Genomic DNA, 24,971 nt, shown 5'->3' with positions numbered 1-24,971 from the left:
CAGTTATCAAGGAGGTATTGAGCACATCTCAGGTGGCAGCTGATTGTCTATACGTCACATCAAGGGTGTTGAGAATGTGATGGCTGATGCACTATCTCAGGCCCCAGAGGGGTCATAGTGATTGTGTTTGTCTTTATCCTTGTCTTTTTGGTCTCTACTGTCCTTAATTTGCTTTCCAGGCGCCAGGATTGCTGGATAGTGAGATATGAAGGAGACTGGGGGTGAGAGTGATCAATCTAGGTGAAAGTGGTGTTTCACGGGTGAGTGGCTATGAATGAGTCAGTGTGATTGAGTCTTCCAGAATGAATGTTTTTGAGATTTGTTTTGTATTTATTTTTAGCTATTTGTGCCTGGAAATGCTGATTCAGAGTCCCATATATATGGGTCTCTGTCTTTTTAGGGGGGAGGTGTGATGGCCCAGCTCTAATGTGTTGGGTCTGCCACTTTCTCCCTTTGTTAGTATGGTATTTTGTGGCTGGTTTTGGTTTGTTTCTGTTCTGGTTTGCAGGAGGAGCTATGGGGGTTGTACCAAGGTGGCTAATTGATGGCCTAATTGGAGGCTGGATAAAATCAGTGCTCTCCAGCTCGCTGCTGGAGGACTGCATTCGCGAGCAAACTCTCAGCAGGGCTGTTGGCAGCCCTGCTTCTTTACCTTTTTGCACTACACCTTCACTATGTTGATTTACACAACATTTTTGATTTGTCTTACATGTACTGACTTTATGAATATTTTAGTTAATAAATATACTTTTGTTTAAAATATACTTTGGTGTGGTCTGCCCTTTATGTCGTGTTCACTGTGAGCCAAGTGGCTACGACATTTGGAACTGTAAATGGTATACCCTTATTTTTGTGTACACTCAACATGAATATCAACAGAATTTTGTGCTTTTGTAAAATAGAGAAAATAAACTGATATGCTTTCTCCCGTCTCTGTCGGCATGAACATGTCGAGTTTGAACTGAAATGCAAAGTTCTAAAAGCAGGTGCACTTAAGCTTTGCCGTGTCCAAAACTGATGGTTTATATTCACTATAAGCTATATAAATACATGTAAGACTGAATCCATGAAAGGCTAATAATAACAGTAAGAGGTTAATAATGTATGATCGTGCTTTTGTTCATATTTAAGAAAGTTGTAGGTATTAAAAAGCTGTAGTTATTAATTACAGCAAAATATATTTTTTTCCATTGATAATTTTTATGTGAGGTTGAAAAATAAATGGTGCTATTATCATCTGTGCTATAAGTCCGTTTTGCTGTAAACTATTCATCAAAAGAAGCTTGCTCACTGGCAGTCCAGTTCAGTATGAATTTATTATTATTATTATTATTAATAATAATAATAATAATATATTAGGCCTATAAGATCAGCATTTGAACACTATAAGAAACACACATGAATTATCTGCTTGATGACACAGTTTTTATTTTATTTCTATTGCAAGGTATGATGAATGCGCAAACACACATTGGAAAAGGGAAGTTTGGTTTATCAAGTTAATCCATAGTCCAGTGCTATTTCAGTTAAATGGGTTAAAATCCCAGATTGTGGTGTTTTTTTATATATAATAAAATAATATATAAAATGATTAATACAGATGTGTGTATTCTACAGTTTGCTGGTTTGTTAGACCATTTTTTTTTCCTTTTAGATAGAGCATGTCCATTTTACAATTACAATTACAATTCAGTCCAGCTGGAGAGGGCTGGGAGTAGTTCTGTATAGGTTGTGGGCATTGAAATAAAGGTGTGGACTGCTTGCTCTTTCATATGAAGAGTGCCTGATTAGCGTTTCAAACTTGCAGACCAGGTTAAGTGTCTGTTTTTGGACAAATGCCTCATTTGGTTTTGCTTTTGCAATGTATGCAACAGCATACAGAGCATTACATACAATATAATATAGTTTGTTTTTTCTCAGAAGACATGAGGTGCCTCTGAGAGAGAAAAAAATAAACTGGCCGAAAGACACGCACATCTGCCAGAGATACATAACTTTTGTTCTTAATGTATATGCTGCTTTATACTGTTTTAATTGTACTCTGCGATGCTGCAGTCATTTTGGCATTACAAATGTCAAAATGTACCTCAGTATTAAGAAACATCATGTAGGCCTAATCATTTTTTAGTTTAATTATTGGGCAGTTCCAGTTTTTTTTTTTTTTGACATTCACAGTCAAAACCTCAAATAAAAATTCTCACAGAATATACTCATTACCAATATATTGAACCATTTCTTGGTGTTTTTCTAAATCCCAAACAGAGGCCAGGCATCAGAAAAGTATCCGTCTATTAACGTTTTATAGGCTATTTTAGATTTGGGAAATACACATGCATTATGGACATGACAAAGAAATATCAACATTTTTGGGAGACAACATATTCTGTAGACTTTCTGTGATTTACAATGCACACAAAAAATGTGTGTTTCCAGAACCATCAATATCTGCGGAATGGAGAATGGTTGACGTTCTCCAAACACAAAATATAAATGTTATTTAAATTTTAACGTTTTTGTTCAGAGGAAAAATCTATTTTAAGGATGTGTCATCTCTCCGTTACGGAACGTTCTGAAAGAAGAATTTATGCAAACGCATATAAAATGCTTTAAAAACTTTAACAGAGATGTCTAGAGGGTATAATAAATAAAGAAAATAATTCATAAAACACGCAACAATTTCTTAATCAGTGTAAAGACAGATATTTTTTCCCCAAGTAGTATCTGTCAAAATAAAGGTCAGGTTACGAATTGCAAAGTATGTGCGTGACAAAAATACATGCTGTTTTATTAAAGGATTATTTAAATTTAAAGCAAATAATAGATTTAAAAAGAAAAAAAGTGGTAGTTTGGTTTCCGCAATGGCGGGGGAGGCTTATTTCTTTTCTTAAAATAATTTTTAGATTCAATGGAAAAAAAACTTGATAAAAACATACATGGAACTTGCAAAAAGTAAAAAAAAAACATAGCCTAGATTAGGCCCAGAATCTGTTGCTAAGTATACTATAATGTAAATTTGTTAACCCAAAGTAACACATTTAAACCAATTAATCACCTATTTTTGTCTGCTGCATGGTTTTCAAAAATACGCTAAAAGTAAATTGTTTTTGAAAGGAAAAAAAAAAAGTCATAAGTCACATTTTATTACATTCATAAATAAGAATGGCAGGCCTAATAATGTTATAATTTACCAATTTTATAAACACTAGTCTATAGGATATTTTAGTTATTTTCACTTGACAACAAATCCTTTAATTTAACTAGGCTATCAGAACAGAACAATAATTAAAAATATAATTAATATATAAATAAATCAATAAATCAATAAATAAATATAAAGTCAGTTTGCAATCAGTCCCTTTGCGCACCATGGCGGTAGTTTTACAAATGATTTTAACACACAACTGACTTGCAGTTAATGGTGCGGCCCTCCATTACCCATTTTGGTTGTCCACCTACTGTATATAAAACCATATAAGTTATTTTTCCATAATTATTCACACAAATTTAAATGTAAAATAGACAATAAGTTGACATAATACTTTCATTATGTGCTCCATATGAAGAAATGTTTAGAGATGATCAACATGTTTATTTGAAGCATCAGTTTCATTAGTGTGCATTATGATTATTCTAACCTGGACACACAAACATTAAAAGAGAGGAAACCCATATCTGCATATATTGCAAAAAGACTGATAAAACATTGTGCTATAGGTTTAAGTATAGATTTTTAACAGGACACACCCCAGCATATATGAAGTTAATGTTTCTAAACTTTGTGGATGTGTTCCAAGATGTGATGCATTTTAAGATTTGATGCTGTCATTCCAGCATCTTTAAACGTTTTCCCATATTTTTGCTATATGATCTTCTTATAGTTCCTGATTCTGACACACTAATACAGTGATCCTCAAATCTGGCTCGCGAGATCCAGTTTCCTGCAGAGTTTAGCTCCGACTCCAATTAAACACACCTGTCTGTGATTTTCTAATGATCCTGAAGACACTGATTAGCAAACTCATGCATGTTTGATTGGGGCTAGAGCTAAACTTCGCAGGAAAGTGGATCTCGCGAGCCAGATTTGAGGATCACTGCACTAATATAACCAGATGTGTGAACATAAATGGTTTGTTTCATACCCTTCTGACATTTCAGAATGCACACATAATACACAGACACACTTCATCAAATTCTATGATAAGAGTCCCATTTACATCAACAATTAAATATTGATGCAGATTTAGTAAAAGTAAAATATAGTAAAAAATATAAATACATTTTAAGTTCTTTCTTTAGGATATCAGAAGTTATTGATATTGTCCTTCTTGTCCAGTCAAGTCAAAAGTCATTCCGGGTCCCAGGTCTGCAACTGGAGTGCGACTTGGGTCCATGTAACTTGAGAGCCCATTTCTGGTGTAATTCAACACAGAGACACTGAGGAATCAGGGGAAACTTTAAAACCAGCATAGAGGGGTTCAGTGAATGTTGTGTTAAATGTGTGTAAGTGTGTGAGTGTGTGTGTGTCTGAGACACTGTAGAATGACAGAGTGCCGTCCAACACATCCACATACACTCCTACTGTGTTAAAAAAAGGTGAAGGGGTAGAGATGTCAGTGAACTTATTATTGTGCCATACAGTAATTCCATCATCAGTACAGATCAGACTCCAGGATTTCTCATTGTATCCAAACCAACAGTCACCGCCTGCTTTCCTGCTGATTCCTTTATATGTCACTGATATTTCTGTATTATATCCGCTCCATTCAGCCTCCCAGTAACACCGTCCAGTCAAACTCTCTCTACACAAAACATGAGGAACCTGCTCAAATCTCTCAGGATGATCAGGGTATGGCTGATGATTTTTTACACGTGTCACCTTTCTGTTGTCCTCAGACAGGATGAGTTGAGTATTTGCTGTGTTTGGGTCCAGTGAGAGATCACAGGCATCTGAACATAAAAAGAAAGAAACATCTATAATAACAAAACAATTGTCACTGAAAACTTCTGTGCCTGTACACATACACTTTCGTAGTCCTGCTGTCATCATGAACTCGCCACCATGATCCACACTAAAAACACAAAAACACATATTAATATAGATATATATGTCATGAACACACAAGTTTAATCTGACAGTATTAGTGTTTGATATACTTGAGTATCTGCAGTGAGCAGTTTGGATCCTCCATTTTTTGGTTGAGCAGCTGGACTCCTGATTGTCCGGGGTGATTGTAGCTCAGATCCAGCTCTCTTAGGTGTGAAGGGTTTGAACTCAGAGCTGAAGACAAATAAACACAGCCTTCCTCTGTCACCATACAGCCTGACAACCTAAAGACACACAGTCAGATAACTTACAGACACACATCAACATCATGCTCAACTGACTGTACATTATTGTTTGTTTTAGACACCTTAGTATCTCCAGCTGACAGTTTGGACACTTTAGTCCATCAGAGAGTAGTTTCACTCCTGAATCCTGCAGGTCATTATTACTTAGATTCAGCTCTCTCAGGACATAGTTTGAAGATTGTAGAGCTGATGAGACAATTTCACAGGACTGACCAGTCAGATTACAGCATGGTAATCTAAATGAAACAAATAAAATAGACAAATTAAAAGCAATTTGAAAAAAAAAAAAAATAGCTCATATTACATGAATCTCCTCATTCTTTTTTTTATTAATTTAAACTTCCTATTTTCTTTTTAAGTGTGAATGACTTTTGATAAACATATAATCAGAGCCGATCAGCCCTATACGCTCACTACGCAAGCTGCGTAGGGCCCCGCCTCCTCCTCATGTCATAGCGCGTCACGTCACCGTCAATTAATGTTTACAACATCCATGACAAAATGAAGCGAAACTATCCTTCTGGTCACGAAAAGAGGAAAAAAAAAAACCATGAAAGTGAACTGCGGGAACAACAATCAGGTAAACTTGTCTTCTCTCCTCTCTAAGTTTGAGGTCAGCAAAGTAAAGTTTATGTGCATTTCTGTTGCGTTTTTTCGGTTTTGCTAACCTAGCTGGGCAGGCAGGCAGTGCATCTCTTGCATCACTTTGTGCCTGACAAAAGTGAGAGTAAAATACAATTATTTATTACGTTTGTTTTTGATAAACGACAAAGTGCAACGGTGTCTGTTTACTGCAGCTCGGAAAAGATAACCGCGTCGCGTGTGTTATCATGCGTTCATATGCGCATGCACGAAATGAAATGCGCATTTTTCAAGCAGAAATATATGTGGAGACCAGACAGACTGTACAATATATGGGCGTGAATGATGGCACTCCTCATCAAAAGTGCACATTATACATAGCCTACATTTAAAACAAGACACTGATTATCTAGTCTCAGTCAATGTGTAGTTAAAAACTCTATAGGCCTACAACTGCACTGCACTAATTATGCAAAATGGAAAGCAATGTATTGATAATTTGACAGTGATTGACTTGATTTATAGGCTATATTGAATTTAAAATGTTGATTAGCTGGACATACTGGTCAGTGTGTGGATGCACATCCCTCAGTTAATAATAACCATAAATCAAGAATTGCTTCACCATATATATTACAAAAAAAAAAAAAAAAAACCTTTAACATGCTATGGCAAGCCATTTTAGCTTTTATTCATTCACAGTTTATGCATTTTTGATATCAAGCATTACATTTTTTTACTATTTGCAATGTGAATTCTTGATTATTTTTACTAATAGTTAGTCAATAATAGCTAATACTAATAATATTAATACTAATAGCTAATAGTAATACTTAGTTACATTTTTATCTACCAATGTCTATTTTTGATATCAGGAATTACATGTACAAAATTACATGTCTGGCAGTTGTACAACTTGTACAAAAGTTCATTCTTGATATCAATGATGTCATCACTCACAGGGATTATTGATATCTGCATAACTAGTTCACTAGTTAAATATTACAAGAGCCAAGCCATAGTATAAATAGTATTTTATATTTGAAAATGTATAAAAGAAAATTGGGAGCCAGTTTGAATGGGTCTGATGCAGCTTATAAAACAAGATATCTATAATTTGCAGGTGCTATGCTTAAGTTTGTCAGTAGAGGAGATGCTGGACCATCAGCCAGTACAAGCACAGACTCAGTTGATACACATCCAGCCTCAGCCAGTACTAGAACAGACCCAGAAACAGCCAGCTTCAGCAAATACAGCACAGCAGTCTTCAGCAAGTACTAACACAGACCCAGGTGAAGTAAAGGCAGTCTCAGCCAGTTCTAGCACAAACCCAATACAGCCAGCTTCAGCAAATACAGTACAGACTTCTTCAGAAAGTAGGAACACAGTGACAGACCCAGGTGAAGTACAGGCAGCTTCAGTCAGTACTAGCACAACCAGAGGTGTACAGTCAGCAGCAGATACAAGCAGCTCAGACCCAAATAGAACAGTTGCCGCTCCACCAAATGACCCAGCAGATTGGCCCCCCGTCTTAACAGACTTTATGAGGACTGAGTTAGTGCGCAGAGGTCCATTCAAACCAGGACTGGATTTTTCTTTCCCTAAAGACAAGTCTAGAAGAGCTTTCCATTCAGGCTTATTACAGAGAAAACTTTCAAATGGGGAAAAGATTCACAAAATACTTTTTTACAAAATACAATAAAATTATAATGGAAGGTGTGAATGACTGGTGAAATATCAATGCAATTCTGAAACACCATGAGAGTAGTCCTGAACACACACAAAATATGATTAAGTGGAGAGAACTTGATCTGCGCATAAGTCAGGGTCAGACTCTTGACCATGTCCATTTATGAGGCTGAAAGAAAGAGATGGCGTGATGTCCTTACACGTTTAATAAGTATCACCCAGTCTCTGGCTGAACGAAACCTAGCATTCAGGGGTTCGTCAGAAAAACTCTTCCAGCCAGATAATGGAAACTTCCTAAAAGAGGTTGAATTACTGGCAAAATTTGATCCCATTATGGAAAACCATCTCAGCAAAATTAAAGATGGACAGACACATGCTCATTACCTTGGGCAGCACACACAGAATGAGCTAATACAGATTGTGAGTGGCAAAATTCTGGAAGCAATAGTGACTCAAATAAGAGACTCAAAGTACTTCTCCATTATCTTGGACTGTACACCTGAAATAAGTCACCAAGAGCAAATGTCCATTATTCTGAGAAGCGTGGCTTTAAGGGGAAAGCCAGAGATCAAGGAGCACTTCCTCGGCTTTGTAAATGTTGAGGCTACAACAGGTTTAAATCTGTCCACTGTCATCTTAAATAAGCTGAATGAGCTGAAGATTTCATTTGAAGATTGCAGAGGGCAAGCTTTTGATAATGGGGCCAACATGAAAGGCAAGAACCAAGGACTACAAGCCAGACTGCTCAGAAGAAATCCCAGAGCCGTGTTTGTCCCATGTGGAGCACATACTCTAAACCATGTAATTGCAGATGCTGCCAAATCTTCAAAAGATGCAGTCGGGTTCTTTGGACATGTGCAAAAGCTTTTCACCTTCTTTTCAGCTGGCACACAAAGATGGAGTGTTTTAAAGAAACACGTGAAGATAACCATGAAGTCATGGAGTGACACGAGATGGGAGAGTAGGCTCAAAAGCGTTCTGCAATAAGGCACCAGGCATCTGAGGTTCGGGAGGCATTACTGGAAGCCAGACAGACAATCAATGATCCTTGATGAAGTTGGGTCCTACCGCTTCTTGATTTGCTGTGTCGTATGGTGTGAGATACTGACTATTACAAACATAGTGAACAAGCTCCTCCAATCCGCCTCAATGCAGTTGGACATAGCAGTTAATTTAATCTCGAATGCAAAGGCTTCCCTCACTACATACCGGGACACTGGATTCTCTGAGGCACAGACAACAGCCACAAGCATTTGCGAAGTACTGAATGTGGAGGCTGTTCTGAAAGAGAAGAGACTGAGAAACAGCAAGAGACATTTCAGCTATGAGGCTCCTGATGAACCAATGACTGATGCACTGAAAAACCTTGAAGTCAACTTCTTTAACATTGTGGTCGACTCTGCTGTGACATCCATGGATGAGAGATTTGAAACACTCAACCAGGTGAAATCCAAATATGGAGTGTTGCTAAACTTCAGCACTGCCTCACAGATGTCTAGTGAATCTTTAAAGGCTCACTGCATGGAAGTTCAAAATACTCTAACCTTCAGAGATGACTATGACATCAGTGGAATGGATCTGGCACACAAGATTCAGAATTTACCTGATCTGCCATCTGATAAGATGACTGCATTTGAGTTGCTTTCATTTCTCTGTGAGAAAAACCTGGAGGAACTCTATCCTAATCTTTGGATAGCCCTAAGAATTGCAGTCATCCTGCCTGTAACAGTAGCATCGTCAGAGAGGAGCTTTTCAAAATTAAAGCTCATCAAAAGCTACCTGAGGTCTTCAATGTCACAGGAACGTTTGAGTGGATTGGCCATCATGAGCATAAATCATGATGTGGGGAAACACCTGTCCTATGATGACATCATTGATGATTTTGCCTCAAGAAAGTGCAGAAAAGGAATATTTTGATGGTAGGATTTTAATTCAAACATTCAAATGTTTAAGCATTTGTAACATGTAAGAGTAACAAGTAAGATTGTGTAAATGACTGTTTAACTAACTATGTGATTTTCTTCTCAGTTTCTTCTAGACAGTCCAAATAGACTGGTGTTGCCCATACTGATGCCGAAAATGCCCAGGCTGTAGAGAGAACCTAAGTTAATCCCAAAAGCCAAAGCTCAGAGTTATAATTTATTATTTTCTTCTTATTTATGTTTACATTAATATTCACTTACTTAATAATATTCACTTGTTATCTTAATATTCTATAGGAAATACTCTGTTCAATAAATTTTGTTTGTTTGAACCTCATTCTGTTCTATATTGTTGTTCTATATTGTCGACTGTTTTGTTTAAAGGAGGGAGGATTGTATTGGGATCACTGAAGTGTCAGGTGTGACTGTGTGGCAATGGCAAATGGTTTACATAGCTCACGGCGTGACGGGTCAGTTAGAGGGCCCCTTAGCAGAATTTTGTTTAGGGCCCAAGGGAGGTCAGGATCGGCACTGCATATAATACAAATGAAATCAAATATAAATTTTTATTTTTATTGTTCTGCCTCTCTGTGGCGTACATTGTGGTTGATCAATGGTGTTATCATGTGATCAAATGGGGCTCTATGCACTTTATCTTGCAACATGGAAACTATTTTCTGTGAAGGTACGAGACTTAAGATTCAATAGTGGCTATAAGTAAATAACAGGTGCAGTAAACCATAAAAATATTTGCACAACAATCAGTGTAATTACAACAATACATCTGGTAACAAATACCAATTTGCAACATCAAGCAGCACAATGAGCCATTTTGAACAGCTAAAATAACTGGGAGTGGATGACACCAACGCACATTCAAGTTACAACTTGCCATGCCACCATAATGTTTAACACTAGAACTGCCACGGGGAAAATTTTAAATTTACATTTAAAATGTAAATGTAAATTTTAAAACGTACATAAATATTTTTAATAAAACATTAAAGTATCCCAGTCACTAACTTTTACTTAAATTGTGTGAAGTACGATTCCCTGTTGTTTAAATCTGTTTATATAAAACCAGATGGAAAAAACGGGCCACCGTGGGTCAAATATGCACTGTCATTTTCGTGCTGCTTGTGTTTGAAACAGTACATTGCTAGGCAACACCTTTCACTCATTTCATATTTCATAAATAAAGACAAAATGAGTAAAAGAAGGTCATTTATGAATGCTGAAGAGGTATAAGAAGCAATAAATGCCATGAGCAACTGAGAATCAATATTTCAAATGTAGACGTTTTATCTTAATGTAATCATAATTTTTCAACATTTTGATTAATGATTTAGTTTTTTTTTTTGCCATTTCTATCATTTATTTTCGCTTCTGTGTTGCTATTTATTCTAGTCTGCCTGTTCCCTGAAGAAGAAAAATCCGATCTGATGTAATAAATAAAACCTCTCTCTCTCTCTCTCTCTCTCTCTCTCTCTCTCTTTCTCTCTTTTACCCAAAGATTATTGGTGTTCTTCTTGTATAATTCAAAATTATAAATGATATGATTTTTTTAAACAAAGTAATAATTAATTATGTGAAGCTGTTTGCTTGAATTTTTCATGGCATCATCCTATGCAATGTGGTGAATTATTAATTGCTCATAGTATTTTTTGTATTTTAAATAACATAGGTTATCTTAATATATTGATTAATGATTTATTTATTATAATATACAGCGACCTCTGGCAGTTGTAGTGTTAAAATAAGTTTCTTTCTTATGTCAATCCAGTCTATTTCTTTTCACATAACAAATCATTATATACTCAAATCAATATATAATGTCTCTATATTTATTTACTAAATAGCAGTGTTATAAGAGGGACCATGTAGTCAGATTAGCATTATTGCAATAAGAGCCCATTCATTGTAATATAGACACTTTCAAACCAAGGTCCTGATCATCCTGTCAGTACTTATTTTCAGATCATGATTAGATGACTGTACATTGTCTTACATATATCTCATGATATGTTCCAAAAAGTTGAAAGACTCAAAGTTGAAGTCAAACCTCAGTATCTTCAGGCGACAGTTTGAACTCTGCAGTCCACTGGAAAAAATCTCCATTCCTGAATCCTGCAGGTTATTGTTACTCAGATCCAGCTCTCTCAGGACAGAGTTTGAGGACTGTAGAGCTGATGACACAATTTCACAATGCTGACTAGTGAGATTACAGAACCGCAGTCTAAACAGGGAAAAAACAAAAATAAAGTGATTACTCACAGATTAAAAATGACCACTGAGATACAGTACATTCAGAAAGTATAATTCTTTCACATTTACATATGTTGCATCCTTATGCTAAAATTCTTTAATATATTTTTCAATTCACATCAGAATTACGTACGCCATAAAAACGAATGAAATCAGATATGATAACTTTGCAAACAGAACATTTTAAAAAGAACATTCCCATTGCTTAAGTATTCACTATGAGGCAGAGGTGGGGGACTTGAGTCACATGACTTGACTCCAGTCCGACTTAAGTCGCAGATTTTAGGATTTGAGACTTGATTGACAAATACAGGAGCATCTAAAAAAATTATATCATGAAAAAGGTCTTTATTATTTGTAATTTCATTTTAAAAAGCAAGCTTTCTTATATTCTAGATTCATTGCACACAAACTGAAATATATAAAAAAATTTAAAAAATACAATTTTTTTTGTTTTAATTCTGATGGTTACGACTTACAGTTTAGGACATTTTAAAATTCAGTATCTCAAACAATTAGAATATTCAATTTTGAGCTTGATTAGTTTGATAAATTTAGAATATAAATACTGGGTACCTCTTGGGCTAGTTTAGAACATGCAACCACAATTATGGAAAAGACTACTGACTTGACAGTTGTCCAGAAGACAATAATCAACACCCTCCACAAGGAGGATAAGCTACAGAAAGTCATTGCTAAAAGGGCTGGCTGTTCACAGAGTGCTGTATCAAAATATACTCATAGAAAGTTGACTGGAAGGAAAAAGTGTGGTAGGAAAAGGTGCACAAACAACAGGAATGAACACAGCCTTGGGAAGATTGTTAGGAAAAGCTGATTCAAGAACTTGGGAGAGCTTCAAGGAGTGGACTGAAGCCGGAGTCAGCACATCCAGAGTCACCACACTCAGACTTTTTCAGGGAAAGGACTACAGCTGATACATTTCACGTGGGGTAAGGAGAAAAAGAACTGGACTGTTGCTCAGAGGTCCAAAGTCCTCTTTTCAGATAAAAGTAAGTGTTTAATGTCCAATGGGAAGTTTCAGAAGTCAGTGATGATTTGGGGTGCCGTGACATCTGCTGGTATTAGTCCATTGTAATTTATCAAGTCCAAAGTCAATGCAGCCATCTACCAGGAGATTTTGGAGCACTTTATGCTTCCATCTGGTGACAAGTTTTATGGAGATGCTGATTTCCTTTTCCAGCAGGACTTTTGAACCTGTCCACACTGCCAAAACCATGTCCATGTGGTTTGATGACCATGATATTACTGTGCTTGATAGGCCAGCCAACATGCCTGATCTGAATGTCACAGAAAATCTATGGGGTATTGTGAAGAGGAAAATAAGTAACATCTGACAAACAATACAGAAGAGCTGAAGGCTGCTATCAAAGTAACCTCAGCAGTGCCACAGGCTGATCACCTCCATGCCACGCCACATTGAAGCAGTTATTCATAAAAATGACCCCCAACCATGTATTGAGTGCATAATTAAACCTGCTATGGAGATCTTGAAAATTTCTTTTTTTAATCTTTTTTTTTTTTTAAATAATTGATCTTTTAGAATTTTTTTAGATACTGATTTTTTTTATTTCAAGCTGTAAGTCATAACCATCAGAATTACAACAAAAAAACTCTTGAAATATTTCAGTTTGTTTGTAATGAATCTAGAAAATAAGAAAGCTTTTTAAAATTAAATAAAAAAATAAATAACTTTTCCGAGAATGGTGTCAATGAGGCGATTGCTGACAGCATCTGCCTGTGTGCATTGGGTAAGTTCCTCAATCATTCTGGATGACAATGCCCATTCAAGAGCAAACACATCATAGCCCTCAATAGCTGCAGGAGTGTCTGTGGTGGGGAGGTGTGCACATAAAAATTAACACCCAAAGGTAAACTGCAGTGCTTTGTAATTATAGGACAGGAAGAGCTAAATAAACTTTTCACTGTATCTAAACCAACAACATGTTTATTAGATCCTGTACCCGCTAAATTACTGAAAGAGTAGTTACCTGTAGCGGAAGTACCGCTTCTCAATATCATTAACTCATCTTTATCTTTAGGTCATGTCCCAAAACCATTTAAGCTGGCGGTTATTAAGCCTCTTATTAAGAAACCAAAACTAGAACCTAGAGAACTGGCAAATTATAGGCCCATTAATCTTCCATTTATGTCTAAAATTTTTGAAAAAGTTGTGCCTGCTCAATTGAGCTCCTTCCTGCAAAAAAAAAAAAAAAAGATCTGTATGAAAAATTTCAGTCAGGTTTCAGGCCCCACCATAGCACAGAAACTGCACTTGTTAAAATGACAAATGACCTGCTTCTTGCATCAGATCAAGGCTGCATCTCATTACTAGTTTTACTTGATCTTAGTGCTGGTTTCGACAGCATAGATCATGACATACTAGGGCTGGGATAAACGATTATTTTTTTTTTAACGATTAATCTAGCGATTATTTTTTCGATGCATCGATTAATCTAACAATTAATTTTTCCTGACCGATTCGATTTCGATTATCTCCCCATTAATTGACTACTAAAAATGTATGTTGATATACATATCTGAATGAAAAAAAAACATGAATTCCTTAACATTGCAATATATGTTTATTGCTCTTAAAATTACAAAATAAAAGACTGACTAAGAATGCATTACTTTGCACTTGTATAGAGATAGCATTCAATAAAACCTTGAAACCTTGAAAACACATAGTTTACTGAAACAAGCTTACTGAACACATAGGGCCTAGCTTACTGAAAACAGTTCTTCTTTCAGATGAAAATAACAACAACTTGATGTCTAGCATTCAATAAAAAGGTCACCCAAAATACTTGTTTAGAGCAATTGAAAGAATACAGTACCCAATGTAAAGCTGAGGGCTTTAAGCTAATACAGAGAGTGCTTTTCCAAAAAAACGTGAAACTTTGGCATTCCGCCCTTTTTCTATAGTTTCTAATGATTTTGGTTAATATGCATGAGGGGGAGGGAGAGAGAGAGAGCAAGACAGCGCTCGTGTAGTTTGAAGACTGTGAGTGCGCGAGCGCGCGTGAAACTTTGGTGTTTCGCCCTTTTTCTATCGTGTTTAATGATTTTGATTAATATGCATGAGAGAGAGAGAGCAAGAAGCGCTCGTGTTGTTTGAAGACTGTGAGTGTGCGCGCACAGCCGCGGCTCTCTCTGGTACGTGCCCTGTAACTGTCACTCACCGATCAAATAAGGCTTTGACAGCCGCCAAAAAAAAAAGATCAATGCAGAAAAACCCCTGGTTTGGTTGTATAACGTTGGACAGAATGTTGATCCGGCCATAGCGTATATTCAGCGCACATAAGGTAAACATTTTGCAAACGTTTTTTAGAGAAATAAAAACAGGTCGACGAATCAATGCGCATATTTTGCGTCGACGTATTTTTTGCGTCGACGTCATCGATGACCTCGACGCGTTGTCCCAGCCCTATGACATACTCATAGATGGACTACAAACCTATACAGGTATTCAAGGGCAGGCTCTAAGATGGTTAAGATCCATTTTGTTTATTTAAATGGGGAGTCATGTTATTTATCACCAGTAAAATATGGAGTGCCACAAGGATCCATCCTAGGTCCCCTTCTCAATAATGTATTTCAATATACATGTTGCCCCTTGGTAATATTATTAGAAAATACGGGATTAGTTTTCACTGTTATGCTGATGATGCTCAGCTATATATCTCAACAAGACCAGATGAAAATTCTAAATTATCTAAGCCAACAGAGTGTGTTAAAAATGTAAAAGATTGGATCACTAATAATTTTCTCTTATTAAATTCGGAAAAGACAGTACACAGAATCTTGTAGATTACAATTTGCAACTAGACGGATGCACTGCTACTTCCTCTGTAATCAAAAAATCTGGATTTTATATTAGACAGCAACTTGTCTTTTGAAAATCATAATTCCCATACAAATACTGCATTCTTCCATCTTAGAAACATTGCAAAGCTACGAAACATGTTATCTGTTTCTGATGCAGAAAAGCTAGTTCATGCATTCATGACCTCTAGACTGGACTATTGTAATGCACTTCTAGGTGGTTGTCCTGCATCTTCAATAAACAAGCTACAGGTAGTCCAAAATGCAGCAGCTAGTCCTTACCAGCTCATGAAAATATGATCATATTACCCCAATTTTACAGTCTCTGCACTGGCTACCTATTAAGTTCTGTATCAGTTACAAATTATCCTTACTTACCTGTAAGGCCCTAAATGGTTTAGCTCCTGCGTACCTAGCTAGCCTTATACCACACTACAATCCATCACGCTCCCTAAGGTCACAAAATGCTGGACTTTTGGTAGTTCCTAGGATAGCAAAGTCCACTTAAGGAGGTAGAACTTTTTCACATTTGGCTCCCAAACTCTGGAATAGCCTTCCTGATAATGTTCGGGGTTCAGACACACTCTCTGTTTAAATATAGATTAAAAACGATCTCTTTCATCATGCATTCAAATAATGCATCTTTTAAATTGTGATTGCAGTTTTATCTGATCAAATGCGCATTCTTATTCTTCAGCTTGGGTTAAACTAATTAGTTTTACTTTGTTGGAACAGCAACTATGCTAATGATGTGTCTAATTATTTCTCTGTTTCGTCACGGTTAACTAGGATTTACACAAGCTCCAGTCTGGATCCAGAATACCTGAGAAGAGAAGATGCTGACCCCTCAGAGGACCCCAGATGATGCTAACCCTGAATCAACAAACAGAACTAACAAATATTGCTACAAGTGTGACTGCATCATTTAATAATTGCTGTTAATAATGTTCATCGTCTGTCTGACTGACAACTGACAGTCACCACTTATAAGCTACTACTAAATATTGTAGAAACTTAATTTTCTGTAAAGTTGCTTTGTAACGATTTGTATAGTAAAAAGCGCTATACAAATAAACTTGAATTGAATTGAACACCATACAGTGCACAACCTCATTTATAGATCACATTTAGATGACAGCGCTGAACTATTCTAAACTATTCTTTATGTTATTGGACATTTTGGCTGCAATTCACTGTGGATCTGTGCATTCTTCAGCTCAGCTATTTATGCTTGATTAATCAGCAGCTGATTTCACCAGAGGTGGGTACCAAGTCATTCCTTTCAAGTCACAAGCAAGTCTCAAGTCAAATCACAAGTCCTCAAAGACTTAAAGTTAATGATATAATTAAGTGACTAATTAAATTATGATTGTAGATTAGTCTTTCTTTCTTTCTTTTATTTATAGAGCAGAATTAAAACAACACTGGGTTGACCAATATGCTGTACAATAGCATCACAGGAAGAAACCAACATCATCACCAACATCTCAGAAAGAAAAATATTAATTAAAAGCTGTTATCTGGTGATAACACATTTGAATGAACATCATGAAGTGGTCTTTCTCTCTTTGGCTTATTGACTGACATTCAGCTCTTAAAAAACGAAAACAAAAATTGATTCAATATTGAAATAATAAAAGTACTGTATGTGCTCAGGCATTTAGACATGAACACTTTTCATACAATCCTCTATAGTGGTAACAGTGTTTTTTATACTGCAGTGCATGATGGGAGTTTTTACTATGATGTTACCCAGCATGCATGTGCTAAACAGAACAGGAGCTCAAATTTTTATATGCATTACATAGATTTAAAATTCCTTCACTGTAACTATCAGAGCAACAATTTGCTTGCATGCGGTAATTTTACAGGGTTGATCATGCAAAACCTAAACATATGAAGGAATAAAGTTATTTTTAATGAGCTGCTGAGTAGATGGGTGACATAAACACATGACAGGACTTTTACTGTCTGACCCCTGGACTATCCACCTCTGCTGAATTATGATCAAAAACCTTCACTGTTTAGAAAAAATTATCAAATGACTGACAGCACAAATCATAAACCTAAGTAAATCCCCTTTGAAATAAGCGGACAACACTATTGATCTACAGTTATTTCCTAAATTATTACAACAAACACATTCACTTAAAAAAATTAAAAATAAATAAATAACATATCTTTTTTAGATCTCAACAATTGTTGAGGTTCAAATGTATATTCTTGATGTCTGTGAGTCTACTGTCCAAATAATTTCTGCATAATGACTTATACAATACAAAAATTAACAAATCTAAAAACATTTACTCTGGAACAGAAAAGTGAATCAGACCACTGATCATAATAGTTTAAGAAATACCTGTAGATCAACAGTGTTGTCCGCTTATTTTAATTTGTAAGAATTAAATTTAAGTTAAAATTTAAGAGCGGAGTAGTTAATTTAGAGATACATTTTGACTGCAATTTAAAATGAATTTTTTTTTATTTTCCATAGAACCCCCATAAGAAGTAAAAAATAGACTTAGACCTGTTTTATTTTAGTAGAGATAACAAATACAAATCTGATTAAATTGACACAGTTAGGGTATGGTAAGTAATTAATTATTACAATAATTAATCATTGAAATCTGTTTTCGATTAGTTGTCATGCCCCTTTATAGGGAAATATAACATTTAACATAGCATTTAACTTTCCCCCAGTAGTATTTTGGAAAAAAGTTGGCAGCCACCACCAGCTATTTTTTTGAGGATTTTACTCAACTTTGAAAAAAAAAAATTGTATCAAAAAAAATAAAACTTTAATTATCAAATCATCAATCCAATAAATTGCTTCCAATAATACCTCCAAAGCTTGCACAGACATATGCCACTTCCTAGGTCAACATTTTACTGTAACATTATCCAGCTTTCGTTTATATGCTGTCTAATGCTGATATTCACATTCTTTTTTCATATACATCGGTTTACATAATAGATTGCTCATTTCTCTGTCCTGTTCACATGTGTTTTTGTTCAAGAGGTATAACAGTGAAAACATGAAAAGTCGTTAAAAAAGCGTTGCCTTCTAAATGATGAGTTTAACTGATCAGTGGTGTGGAAAGAGTTAAGGGGCCAAGCGAAACAGAGGCAAATTGGGGAACTTAGCATGGCATGGAGCACCAGACCAGCTACAACAATGAGTAATCAAAACCATTTTAGAATGATTTTAGTCAAAACTGCTGGAAAATAATAAAAATGTGATTTAATTATAATATGATTTATCACTTTTGACCAATAGGTATCTAATTAATGTGGTATTTTCTGTGTGAGATAATAATGGTACACACAAACTTTGATGGCAATGCCAAAGCTTTGTCCATCAACACAAAATCCATAACCTTTAGTCAGCACAGTCTGAAGATGATCTGACTAAATTTTTATGAAAATTTCACCAATGATCGAGGAGGAGTGACTATGGCATAATTGGTATCGGTGTTCTCGGCATGACCCAATGAATATTTTTAGAGCAGTTTCATTACAAAATGCTAATTTTAGGAAAGTGGCTAGCATTGCACCATCCAGGTGGATGTTGTACATTGATGGTGGATGAGGAGATACCTCCTACCAATGTAAAGCACTTTGAGTGCCTAGAAAAGCGCTGTATAAATGTAATGAATTATTATTATTACTGCTCACATACTATTGTAGTGCAGTTTTGTGCTGAATACAGTATAATCACACTGTAAATCCCAACAAGTTAACTTAACTCAAACCATTTGAGTAAAACAGATTGCCTTGATTTAAACCATGTAAGTTAACCGTAAAAGTAAACTTTTCATTTAAGTAATTAAGTGATTAACTAAGTGATGATTGAGAATTAGTGATGAACAGCTGCTGCTAACAAACAGAAACACGTTCTGTCAGACGTCTACAGAAGATCTTATTGAGAATGAACTAAGGTTTAGATGTTGATTTATTGTTTCATTTGAAGTAACCATGTTAGAGATCAGTGTTTGCTTTAGTTGGGCTCTTGACCCTTGATTTCTCTCTTAGTGTTTTCTCTGGCTGTTATGGCTGTTATAACCGTGTGTTTCTAAAACACATTTTAAGTTAAGTTACTTGGCGGGTTTTACAGTGCAGACATTAGCCATTAATAGGTTTATAAGAAAGTGTAAAAAGCACAAATATCATGTCAAAACTTCTCCACAGCCCAAAAACTTGATCAGAACAGAGAGGCTTAACGCTTAGTGGATGTACCTTTGGAATCGATTACAGCCTTAAGTCTTTTGTATATGACATAATAAACTTTCCATATCTACAGGTGCTGGTCAGTAGAATATCATCAAAAAGTTGTTTTATTTCACTAATTCCATTAAAAATGTGAAACTTGTATATTATATTCATGCATTACACACTGACTGATATAAAAAAAGAAAAAGAGGCTGGCTGTTCACAGAGCTCTGTGTCCAAGCACATTAATAGAGAGGCGAAGGGAATGAAAATATGTGGTAGAAAAAAGTTTACAAGCAATAGGGATAACCGCACCCTGGAGAGGATTGTGAAACAAAACCAATTCAAAAATGTGGGGGGGGATTCACAAAGAGTGCACTACAGCTGGAGTTAGTGCTTCAAGAACCACTATGCACAGACGTATGCAAGACATGGGTTTCAGCTGTAGCATTCCTTGTGTCAAGAACTACTCTTGAACTACAGACAGCGTCAGAAGAGTCTCGCTTCAAAAAGGACTGGACTGCTGCTGAGTGGTGCAAAGTTATGTTCTCTGATTAAAGTAAATTTAGCATTTCTTTTAGAAATCTCAGAGTCTGGAGGAAGAGAGGAGAGGCACACAATCCACGTTGCTTGAGGTCCAGTGTAAAGTTTCCAGAGTCAGTGATGGTTTGGGGTGCCGTGTCATTTGCTGGTGTTGGTCCACTGTGTTTTCTGAGGTCCAAGGTCAACACAGCCAAATACCAGGAAGTTTTAGAGCACTAAATGCTTCCTGCTGCTGACCAACTTTATGGAGATGTAGATTGCATTTCCCAACAGGACTTGGCACCTGCACACAGTGCCACAGCTACAGTACATGGTTTAAGAACCGTGGTATACCTGTTCTTAACTGGCCAGCAAACTCGCCTGACCTTAACTCCATAGAAAATCTATGGGCTATTGTGAAGATGAAGATGTGATATCCCAGACCCAACAATGCAGAAGAGCTGAAGGCCACTATCAGAGCAACCTGGGCTCTCATAACACCTGAGCAGTGACACAAACTGATCGACTCCATGCCACGCCTCATTGCTGCAGTAATTCAGGCAAAAGGAGCCCCAACTAAGTATTGAATGCTGTACATGCTCATACTTTTCATGTTCATACTTTTCAGTCAAGATTTCTAAAAATCATTTCTTTGTATTGGTCTTAAGTAATATTCAAATTTTCTGAGATACTGAATTTGTTATTTTCCTTCGTTGTCAGTTATAATCATCAAAATTAAAAGAAATAAACATTTGAAATATATCACTCTGTGTGTAATGAATGAATATAATATACAAGTTTCACCTTTTGAATGTGTCACGGTTGGTAAACCGGGATCTCAGGTTTTGCACTATGTGGGTGGAGTTGTGTGTGTTTTGCGTCAGCACTGATTTTTTCATGTGGGTGTCTAGGCTAATTGTTTTTTTATCATCAGCTGCCACTCATTACCCTTCCTTATATATTGCCCTGTCAGGTGTCTTGTGTTTGTCAGAGCGTTGTTTGTCATTCTCAGTGTTTCTCATGTTCTGCCGTTTTTGTGTTTGTGATCCTCGTTGTTGGATTGTCCTGTCTCTGGAACCCCGTACACTCCATCTCATCCCCGGACCTCATCACTCACCCTCGCGACTCTTCCCCCGCAGTTCCTGTGTCACACTCTCCTGCTGCCAATGCACCATTGCACCCTGGATCACCTGTGAGCTCTGCCTCTTCCTGGACTTCGCACTTCCCGTCAAGATTCCCAGTATCACCTGTCACCCGTATAGATCAGCAGCAGGAGAGTATTGTCAACACCGGACGTGCAGTCCAAGCACTGGTGACAAGGGTGTCTGAGCTTACCCAGCAGATCCACCAGCTGACCTCTCCCGCTGCCCCACCCGCACTGCCCACCCCCGGGACTTCCCCGAAGCGCAATTCCAACCTGAACCTCGACTTCCGGCGCAGGAGATTTATTCTGGTGAGCCAGATTTCTGCAGAACATTCCTAACCAAGTGTTCCATGCACTTTTCCCTACAGCCTCGCACCTTCGTGATGGAGGAGTCCAAGGTAGCATTTGCCCTCACGTTACTTTCTGCTAGGGCCGGCTTATGGGGGATGGTGGTGTGGGAGAACCACCATCCATGCTGCGCCTTGTTCCACTCCCTCTCTGGGGAGATGTGGAGAGTATTCGACCAGGATGCGGCCAGCAAGGAAGCTCCCCGTCAGCTCACGGATCTCAGGAAGGAAGATCTATCCGTAGCAGACTATTCCATAAAGTTTTGCACCTTGGCAGCCACATGCAAGTGGAACGAGCAGGCGCAGTGGGATAGATTCCTGCATGGGTTGGCCGACTGTGTTCATAAGGAGATCTACCTTCTCGAGTTGCCAACCAGTTTCAACGGGCTCATCGACTTGGCTCTCTGCATGAATGCTCGGATTAACCGCCTGGGGGCGCAGACCAGTCACACACACTTTCTCAATCTTCCGGAGAGTTGAGAGAATATAGTCGGTCCCGTCATCGATCACGAACCCATGCAGGTGGGTAGACCTCGACTGTCCCAGGAGGAGAGAGGCGGAGGTCCCGAGGACTTTGTCTATACTGCGGTGGCTCGGGACATCTCCTACGCACATGTCCTGTAAAAGAGCCAGCCCGGTAGTAAGTTTGAGGCTACTATCGGGTGGGATCTCCGCCAGGAAGTCCTCAACAACATCATCAACTCTCCTTCCAGTGAAACTGCGTTGGGGCAACAACACTCACACCTGTCACAGCCTTCTGGATTCTGGAGCCGAAGGTAATTTAATTGACAATGTTATTGTACGTCATCTGAACCTTCCTGTCCTTCCCTTGTCCCATCAGATCCACGTCAACGCACTCAATGGCCAGGAACTGCCGCACGACACCCACACCACTGAACCCATAACTCTTCTCACCTCTGGCAACCAAACCGAAACCCTATCCCTGCTCCTCATGGACTCTCCTGTAGCACCCATCATATTAGGTCATCCCTAGCAGGTCAAGCTAAATCCACGAGTGGGTTGGGGTTCCAACACTGTCACCTTGTGGAGTGTAAGATGTCATGAGCCTTGTCTGGTTTCTGCTTGTCCTGCTGTGTCTGTTTCTGTCTTTCAGGAAGAGACCATGGTTTTGTCAAACGTGCCCACGGAGTACCTGTACCTGAAGGAAGTGTTCAGTAAGTCCCGTGCTGCTTCTCTCCCTCCGCATCGTCCCTATGACTGTGCCATAGATTTAGTTCCAGGTAAGTCTCCGCCTAAGGGCAAACTTTACTCTCTTTCTATTCCGGAGAGGGAGGCCATGGAGAAATATATTTCTGATTCTTTGGCATCAAGGTTCAGCTTCCTCTTCTCCAGCGGGGGCGGGATTCTTTTTTGTTGGTAAGAAGGATGGTTCTCTGCAACCTTTTATTGATTACCGAGCGCTGAACAACATCACGGTAAAGAATACCTATCCTTTGCCGTTGATGTCTTCAGCGTTCGAGAGGTTACAACGAGCATCCGTCTTCACAAAATTGGATTTACATAACGCTTATCACTTGGTCCACATCAGGAAGGCCAAGTCCATATTCCCGTAAGGCCCTACAGTGGTTTCTGGGGTTCGCCAATTTTTTATTGACATTTCATTCATAATTTCAGCCAACTAGTCTCACTTCTGACCGCCTTGAGCTCCCCGAGTACTATGTTCAGGTGGTCGAATACAGCCGAAACTGTATTTTCCAACCTCAAGAACGGCTTCATTCCGGCTCCCATCTTAATAGCCCCTGATCCCACACGTCAGTTTGTGGTGGAGGTTGAAGCATCAGAGGTGAAAGTAGGTGCAGTTCTTTCTCAACGTGCTGCCTCAGACGACAAGATGCATCCATGTGCGCTTTTTCTCATCTTTCATCTCCTGCAGAACGTAATTATGACATTGGTAACAGAGAATTGTTGGCTGTCAAATTAGCATTGGAGGAGTGGTGTCACCGGTTGGAGGGGTCGGGGGTACCTTTCATTGTTTGGACCAATCATAAGAACTTAGAATACATTAGAACTGCCAAAAGACTCAATTCCAGGCAGGCTCGGTGGGCATTTTTTTTTCCGGTCATTTAGATTGTTCTCTATCGTACCGCCTGGGTTCCAAAAACGTCAAACTAGATTCTTTGTCATGTCTTTTTGATCCTTCCAAACGCCCGGTGAATCCCGAGTGCATTTTAGCTGAAACTATAGTCATCTCATTCCTCTTTGGTTGAATTGGTTGTTTGTGCCGGATGAGTTATGGTCCGATGTTATTCAGTGTGGTCACTGCTCTAATGTAGCTTGTCATCCAGGGATAAGTCGCACTAAGGGCTTAGTAAAGCAATGATTCTGGTGGCCACTGATGGCTTGCGATGTTCATGATTTTGTTTTAGCTTGCTCAGTTTTTGCCAGTGGCAAGTCATCTAACCGACCTCCGGATTGGCTTCTTCAACAGCTGTCTGTCCCTTCGAGACCCTGGTCCCACATCGCATTAGATTTTGTTACCGCCCTCTAATGGCATGATGTCGTTTTGACCGTAACGGACCGATTCTCGAAGGCAGCACATTTCATTCCCTTGCTCAAATTACCTTCAGCCAAGGAGACAGCAGTCACTGTTATTGATCACGTCTTTCGGTTACATGGCCTCCCGGTAGGCGTGATCCCAATTTATATCCAAATTTTGGAAAGAGTTTTGTAAATTGTTAGGAGCGATGGTTGGTCTGTCTTCGGATTATCACCTTCAGAGCAACAGTCAGTATGAGCGAGCCAACCAAGATTTAGAGAGAACGTTGCGATGTTTAGTCTACAAGAATCCTTCTTCCTGGACCCAACAACTCTCTATGGTTGAGTACGCTCATAACTCATTACCAGTGTCAGCCACGGGCCTCTCTCCGTTTCAGTGTAGCATTGGTTACCAGCCACCTGTTTTTCCTAGTCTGGAATCTGAAGTCGTGATTCCCGCTCCAGGTGAGGGAGCGCACTAAGACCAAGGTCGATCGCCACCGGTCGAAGCCTCCTGTATACGTTGTGGGTCAAAAAGTTTCACTTTCTACTAATAACATCCCGCTCCATTCAATTTCTAATAAGTTAGCTCCCAAATAT

The 24,971-nt window shown here is 38.1% G+C and overlaps 1 protein-coding gene across 5 annotated transcripts in view; it reads right to left on the bottom strand.

Moving 5' to 3' along the window:
- Positions 1–3,336: 3,336 nt before the first annotated feature.
- LOC113115389 (NACHT, LRR and PYD domains-containing protein 12-like) overlaps positions 3,337–24,971 on the bottom strand; it is a 43,583-nt gene continuing 21,948 nt past the window's right edge. For 2 of the 5 annotated variants that reach the window (XM_026282916.1, XM_026282918.1), the window contains 5 exons: positions 11,605–11,778; positions 5,412–5,585; positions 5,155–5,328; positions 5,023–5,069; positions 3,337–4,947 (listed from right to left, as the gene is read on the bottom strand). In XM_026282916.1, coding sequence (XP_026138701.1) covers positions 4,421–4,947; positions 5,023–5,069; positions 5,155–5,328; positions 5,412–5,585; positions 11,605–11,778 — 1,096 coding nt within the window. In that variant the 3' untranslated portion in view covers positions 3,337–4,420. The remainder of the gene's footprint in view (positions 4,948–5,022; positions 5,070–5,154; positions 5,329–5,411; positions 5,586–11,604; positions 11,779–24,971) is intronic. The other 3 variants (XM_026282915.1, XM_026282917.1, XM_026282920.1) reach the window with 2 other exon arrangements.

Source organism: Carassius auratus, chromosome 15 (assembly GCF_003368295.1).
Source record: "Carassius auratus strain Wakin chromosome 15, ASM336829v1, whole genome shotgun sequence".
Taxonomy (NCBI): domain Eukaryota; kingdom Metazoa; phylum Chordata; class Actinopteri; order Cypriniformes; family Cyprinidae; genus Carassius; species Carassius auratus.
The sequence above is the reverse complement of the archived record's forward strand: the minus strand, read 5'-3'. Positions and strand labels throughout refer to the sequence as shown.